This window comes from Brassica napus, chromosome A3 (assembly GCF_020379485.1).
Source record: "Brassica napus cultivar Da-Ae chromosome A3, Da-Ae, whole genome shotgun sequence".
NCBI lineage: Eukaryota > Viridiplantae > Streptophyta > Magnoliopsida > Brassicales > Brassicaceae > Brassica > Brassica napus.
In genome coordinates, this window is record NC_063436.1 from 25,982,150 (window position 1) to 25,990,268 (window position 8,119).

At 37.7% G+C, this 8,119-nt stretch overlaps 1 protein-coding gene across 1 annotated transcript; it reads right to left on the reverse strand.

Moving 5' to 3' along the window:
- Nucleotides 1-3,247: 3,247 nt before the first annotated feature.
- Nucleotides 3,248-4,256, reverse strand: LOC106443730 (MLP-like protein 328). The gene is given in 3 exon segments (XM_013885282.3): nt 3,248-3,800; nt 3,994-4,046; nt 4,048-4,256. Coding segments are annotated over 3 exon segments (453 nt in total). The 5' UTR covers nt 4,179-4,256; the 3' UTR covers nt 3,248-3,531.
- Nucleotides 4,257-8,119: the final 3,863 nt, after the last annotated feature.

The window sequence follows — 8,119 nt, forward strand, 5'->3', positions numbered from 1 at the left end:
CTTTCCTCCATAAGCACCTGCATCTTTCAAGAGATCAAGTGTATACTTCCTTTGAGAGATGAACAAACCTTCTTTGGCTCTACACAACTCAATGCCAAGAAAGTATTTCATCTCTCCCAAGTCTTTAATCTCAAAAACAGATTTGAGAAACTCCTTGGTAGCCTTGATACCATCCTTATCACTACCAGTGATGATGATATCATCAACATACACAAGGAGAACAACAATACCCAAGGGAGAAGTGAGAGTGAAGAGAGTATGATCAAGCTCACTCTTGCGGAATCCTTTTCCATTCAAATTAGTGCTCAGCTTGTGGTACCAAGCTCTAGGAGATTGCTTGAGACCATAGATAGCTTTCTTTAGTCTCAATACATTCCCTTTCTTCACCAGATGCTCAAGACCAGGTGGTGGATGCATGTAAACCTCATCTTCTAGCTCTCCTTGAAGAAAGGCATTCTTCACATCCATTTGCCAAAGATTCCACTCGAGATTCACAGCCAAAGAGAGTACAATCCTGATAGTATGGAGCTTAGCAACTGGAGCAAATGTATCAATGTAGTCCTCTCCATATGTTTGAGTGAAACCTCTTGCAACAAGCCTTGTCTTGCGCCTATATATCTCTCCATTTGGAAGATACTTGATGATGAAGATCCATCTACTAGAAACAGCTCTCTTCCCTTTTGGCAATGCACTCTCATGCCATGTCTCATTCTTGATCATAGCATCACTTTCAGCCTTAACTGAATCTCTCCACTCTTGTATCAGCATTGCCTCTTCATAGCTTCTTGGAACATGACTCTGATCCAAGCTCACTTGAAATGCACAATGCTCTTCTGGATATTGAGCAAAAGAACACACAGCTTGAGAAGGATGTTCCACAGCCTGGGTATTGTAGTACACTCTCGTGTTTACCCATTTGGAAGGCTTCCTATTCCGTGTGCTCCTCCTCAACATGGGACCTTGTACAGGCTCTGGCTCTTCCACATTGTCCTCTTCTTGCGCATCATCTTCACTAGCCTCAGCTCCTCCTTGATGATTCATAGGATCCACACCTTGATCACCACTAGCCTCAGCTTCTCCTTGATGATTCATAGGCTCCACACCTTGATCACCACTTTGATCATGAGAACTAGAACTCTCTTGACCACTTGAACTACTCTCTCCCATCCCTTGGTTAAGAGTCTCTGATTCATTCCCCCCCCCCTCATGATCAAGAGTAGGAACATGAACTCCATCAGTAACTGGTGCACTCACTGGTGCACTCTCTTGACCTCCATTTTTTGTTGTAGTAGGCGCATCCTTTGGTGCACTACCACCTCCTTGGTTCACATTGATACCAAGATTCTCCAGTATAGTTCTCAAGACTGTTGCTCTATCTGAAGCCAAATCTTTCAGATCTTCTTGGTTCTTTTCTTCAAAATACCCTCTTTCCTCCACAAACTTCACTTCTCTAGAGATCATCACTGCCCTAGTGTCTTCATCATAGCACTTGTACCCTTTCTGGCTGGTAGAGTATCCAATAAACATAGCCTTGGAGCTCCTTGCTTCTAGCTTGTTCCTCAACTCACCAGGAACCATTACATAGCATAAGCACCCAAAGACCTTGAGATGTGAGAGAACTGGCTTGTACTTGTTGAGCACCTCAAATGGCGACTTCCCTTGTAGCACAAGAGTAGGTGTCCTGTTGATCAAGTAGCAAGCAGTAACGACAGCATCACTCCAGAATCTCTTTGGGACATTGGCTTGAAACATCAAGGACCTGGCGACCTCCATCAAATGTCTGTTCTTCCTCTCAGCCACACCGTTTTGTTGAGGAGTGTATGGACAGCTAGTTTGGTGAAGAATCCCACTGCCAGATAGGTGTTGCTTGAATGCATTGCTTATGTACTCTCCTCCATTATCAGACCTGAAAACTTTAATCTTGGCATGATATTGGTTAATCACATAAGTTTGAAAGTTTCTAAATGCATCAAGCACCCTATCTTTGGTTGGAATTAAAGTTAACCAGGTGTATTTGGATTTTTCATCAATGAAAGTGACATAATGCTTCTGATTTTCCCTAGATACGCAGGGAGCTGTCCAAACATCCGAGTGAACAAGATCAAAGCAATTTTCATAAATAGTAGAAGAGTTTGGAAAAACAGTTTTACAATGCTTGCCTAAAATACAAGCTTCACAATCATTATTCTCAAAAGAAACACCTGGCAACATCAGTTTTAAAGCTTTATTATGAGGGTGTCCTAGTCTAGCATGCCACAATGCATTCTTGCTTAGACTGGTAGAAGCAGAAGAAAAGGAACAACTAAATTTTGAATTAGGAGCAGAGAAACTCAAATTCTCTAGCACATAAAGATCTCCCTTGGTAACTCCACTTCCAAGCACCTTATGGCTTTCAATATCCTGAAATTTTACACTGTTAGGGCTGAAAATGACATTACAATTCAGATCGGTAGCACACTTTTTAACTGAAAGAAGATTAGAAGTAAAATCAGGCATATAAAGCGCTTTGGAATCTTTATCAAATAGCTTGAGCTCTTCTATTCCTTTAATAGGAATTTTAGCACCATTGGCTATCATCACATTACCATGAGCAGGTTCAATGTTGTTAATCAATCTAGTGTCACTTATCATGTGATGAGATGCACCAGAATCAACAATGAGAGGCTTATATGAATTATATGTGGAGTTAGCTAGATGCGCTAGTATACTAGAGGGCTTATATGCATGGACAGAATCATATGCATGATCAATCCAATCAAAGATACCCTTTCTAAGATGATTATACATGTCAAATGAGTCTTCTAGTAACCTATCAGTTCTAGCAATCATAGGAGCTCCATGAGAGTATGCAAGGGTGTTACCATGTTCCTTGAAGAGCTTGATGAGAACATCCAAGTCTGATCTCTTCAGGTATTCATCACCACAGTGATATACTCCATTAAATTGGTCATAATTCATTTTGATATTACTTAATTTTACCAATTTAATTAATTAATTTAAATTAATTTAAACTGATTTAAACGCATTAAAATTATCTGAGTCATTTAAATTGAATTTTCTACAAACGTTAGAGCCGGCCCTGTATTCAGTACCTTTATTGTCGTCAACTCATATCACGATAAGATATCGAAACAAACGTTTAATCAGTAAAATTTACTTATCGGATTTAATGTAACAAAAAATGGTCGTCCAAATTAATCAATACCACTAGGCAGTTGATATGCGTATATATATGAAAAATTGTAAATTAATTAAAGATGAAGAACATACATTATTCTTAAGTATCATTACATAGAACTCGATACTTAAAACAATCTTACAAATACATGTCAAGAGAAAAAGCAACCATACAAAAACAAACGGTTTCATAGAAATGAAACTCCGCGTATAAAGTATAAACCACACTTATTCATTCAGAAAAAAAAAAGACCACACTTATTCATTATTATACGGAGAACACCTTTAAAGTACATCGAGAGAGTGGTAATTTTGATGGTGATGGTGATGATATCATGATAACGATGATGTTGATTAAGCTTTGAGGACGTGGTCCTCCATGTCTACAACCATGCTCTTGAGTAGTTTCATATAGCTACTTGGTTCGGGGACTTCATCGTTACGCTTCTCCCAAACCATAGTGATTTTGCATATGCAACTATCTTCAGTCTTGGGAATAAATTGGCCGATGAGGTCATAAACCTTGAACAGCTCCATCACGTGACCTTCAAGTCCTCTAACCGTCATTGTTTTATTCTCATCGTCTATTTCTCTCTTCTCCTTAAATACCTCCTGCTTTCCATCTTTATATGCATGTGTTCAGTAGTTATATTTGGTCATATTCATATGAAATGATGCAATAAATTCTCAACATGATCAGAATTGTAACTTGAGCAGTATAAAGTACTACCATAATGTCCATAACCGTGACACACGTAGCTGTGTATAATTCAACTCACATGTGTTGTATGTATGAAATGTTAAATAAATGAATACCCAATGTGTAGTTCCAAATCTTGATACCCCCGTGGGAGTCCCATTCGCCGTCGAACGGTAACATTTTGAATGTGGTGGCCGATGGCATCAGGGAAGAGAAAATTTTCGCTCTTCCACCTCTTGTAGTGTTTCTCCGCCGTCCCTTTTAAAGGAACCTCCGTAACGTATGTTCCCGATGTCGCCATTTCTCTCTCTCGTCTTTATGCTTAGTCTCTCCTTTCTGGTTTCTTTGATGGTATAACTCCTTGTCGTCGCCATGACTTATACATAGTGAATGTGATAATACCGTTTCTTCTCGCGTTATTAATATGGGCAGTTGGCACATGATCATTTAGAAGATAATCATATCATGCCCATATACACTTATGGTGTGTATTCTCCTTTTTCCTTAAGTATATTTTTTTTACATCATCTTCAACCTAAAATAATATATATATATATATATATATATTCGAATTTGATCCATAACATAGCGGTCCATTAAATAGTTCGGATAAGGTGTAATTAATTTTTAGTTGTGCTCCATTGGGAATTTGGGGTCTGTATAGTCTTTTAAGTACAATAGAAATGCATGATTTTTTGAGATCTAAATTATTGGAAGTTGTGAGTCCTGGTGGCAACGTCATAGCAATGTAGATCGCTAAAAGTGTTACGCAAGGTCACCGGTATCAATCATATACATCGCTTGTGGCGGCCTAAGTTGGTTACAGGATTTGATTCTAGGAGAAAGCTCAGATGGATAATGATAGTGGAGGATTGACGCTATTGCGAGGATGTTCAAGCACCGTTTTCGTAGTTTGTTAAAGTCTTTTTACTTTAACGTTGTCCCTCGTTTGAAGCTGAACTCTGGTTTATTCGTAATGATATTTACAATTGATGCCAAAAAAATTATTGGTCATACCTAAAATCTGTATTTTGCTGACAAAAAAAAAATACTTGGTCATATCTTTTCCACGATTTTGATATGTCATCTATAAGACTATATAATATATGTATATTTCAAGAAACATTTAATGATTTAGTAATCAAGTTAGGGTGATCTAATGGTTTAAGGATTCACCATGAGATCATTGGATACTAAGTTCAGAGTTTTTCCGATTTGGTTTTGATCACCAGTGCCGTGCGAAGGTTTTTGGAGGCCCGAGTCGAGTTCAAAAATATATTTTACATGATATCTTTTTAATAATAGTGTTATTTAAATTCAAATTATATAAAATACTTTTAATATATATAACACTAAGAAGATTTAAATTATTACATAAACGTTTTTAAAATTTCTTCACCAAAATTTTATAAAAAAAAAAATAAATCATGATCACAAGTATGAATTGTAATATAAATACAAAGATACAATTTTTTGATTGAAATGTTGGTATCTGTCAAAAAGGTAAATCTTAGCATTTAAATTAAATATAATAAACTATATATTCGAAATATTATAATTTTTTTATCAAATTCTCATATATATATATATAAAATAAATCTAATTCATAACATATAAAAAGAAGACCAATGTGGATCAAATATTTGCAGTTTCTTTAGAAGTAGAATCTTTATTGTTTTATATAAAATAGAGCAAAAATAATCGTAAACCTAGTTTTTCTAAACAGAAGTCAAATTCAAAATCAAATAAAAATAAAAATCAAGCTAAAAAATATATTAACTACCATGTAAAAGTATATTTTGTAATTAGGGGCCTGAAATTTTTACAAACTTTGTGGGCCATAGACAAATGTCTTTTTCGAAAGCAAGCACGGCACTACAAGAAAACGTATCTTTACCGAGGAAGTTTAACGAGGAAAAATAATCCTCGTAAAAAAACGTTGATTTTGCGAGGAAAGTACGTTGAGAAAGAAAAGCATCGTTATTTCGTCGTAAGTTAACGACAAAAAATATTCGTCGTAAAGACGATGTAAATTGACGTGGCTTTTACGAGGAAATAGTTTTTCCTCGTAAAATCCACGTAAATTTCGCGAGTGCTTTACGACGAAATATTTTACGTATACTTAACGAGGAAATTTTGAATCCACCAACTTGGTAGGTGGCTCACGTTTTTTTTTTGGCCATACAATTAATTTTCGTCGTAATTTCATAGTAAAATTACAACTACCAGATTCGAAATTTTCTATAAATATGGATGTTGGAACATCATTTTAAACACACCAACAACAAAAAACGTGAAAGAAAAAAAAATGGCTGGCTCTGGGACTATTTACGAGTTGCGGAATTGGATGTATATGCATAGAGATGCTAACGGGAGAGTGACGAAAGAATACCTTGCGGGGCTGGAGACATTTATGCACCAAGCAGATTCAACACCGCTCGCCCAAGAAAGTGGTAAGATGTTCTGTCCTTGTCGGAAATGCAACAATTCGAAATTGGCAAACCGTGAAAATGTTTGGAAGCATTTAATAAATAGAGGTTTCACGCCAAATTACTATATCTGGTTTCAACATGGGGAAGGTTATAATTATGATCAGAATGAAGCTAGTAGTAGTAATAGCAATTTTCAGGAAGAACCGGTTAATCATCATTTGCATAATGAACATAGTTACCATCAGGAGGAGATGGTAGATTATGATAGGGTTCATGATATGGTAGCTGATGCATTCGTAGCTCATGATGAAGATGAAGAACCTAATATAGATGCAAAAAAGTTTTACGGAATGTTAAACGCGGCGAATCAACCACTTTACAGTGGTTGTAGAGAAGGTCTCTCTAAATTGTCGTTGGCTGCTAGAATGATGAATATTAAAACTGATCACAATCTACCTGAAAGTTGCATGAACGAATGGGCGGACTTGTTTAAAGAGTATTTGCCGGAAGACAATGTGTCTGCTGATTCTTATTATGAGATTCAGAAATTAGTTTATAGTCTTGGGTTGCCTTCGGAGATGATAGATGTCTGCATCGACAACTGCATGATCTATTGGGGAGATGATGAGAAGCTAGAAGTATGTCGATTCTGCAAGAAGCCACGATTCAAGCCGCAAGGACGGGGACGTAATAGGGTACCGTACCAAAGGATGTGGTACCTACCAATTACAGACAGATTGAAAAGATTGTATCAATCAGAGCAGACTGCTGCAAAGATGAGATGGCATGCCGAGCATACTCAGACGGATGGTGAGATGACTCATCCATCAGATGCAAGAGCCTGGAAACATTTCAACAAAGTACATCCGGATTTTGCTAGCAATAGCCGGAATGTGTATCTCGGATTATGCACAGATGGATTTAGTCCGTTCGGAATGTCAGGGAGACAATATTCATTGTGGCCAGTCTTTCTTACGCCATACAACCTGCCACCGGAGATGTGCATGCAACGGGAGTTGCTATTCTTGACGATATTGATACCTGGTCCGAACCATCCAAAAAGGTCCCTGGATGTTTTCCTACAACCACTGATAAAAGAGTTGAAGGATTTGTGGTCAACAGGGGTGAGGACGTATGACTGTTCAACGAAGACGAATTTTACGATGCGAGCTATGCTTTTGTGGACCATAAGTGACTTTCCTGCATATGGGATGTTGTCTGGATGGACTACACATGGGAGATTAGCTTGTCCATATTGTAATGGAACGACAGATGCGTTTCAACTGAAGAATGGTAGGAAGACAAGTTGGTTTGATTGTCATCGTCGATTTCTTCCCATTGGCCATCCTTACCGAAGAAACAAGAATTTGTTTAGGCACAAAAGGGTTGTGAGAGACACTTCTCCACCATATCTAACTGGAGAACAAATTGAAGCACAAATCGACTACTACGGAGCTAACGAAACAGTTCGTTGGGGTGGTAATTGGCATGTCCCTCGTAATATGCCTGATTCTTACGGTGTTCATCACAACTGGCACAAGAAGAGTATATTTTGGGAGTTGCCATATTGGAAGGATCTTCTTCTGCGCCACAACCTCGATGTGATGCATATAGAGAAGAATTTCTTTGAGAACATCATGAATACAATATTGAATGTCCCAGGGAAGACAAAAGACAACATAAAATCGAGGTTGGACTTGCCGGATATTTGCTCAAGAAGCGAGTTACATATTAAAAGCAATGGACAAGTTCCTGTTCCGATATTCAGACTGTCTTCAGAAAAAAAGTCGGTGTTGTTCAACTGGGTGGC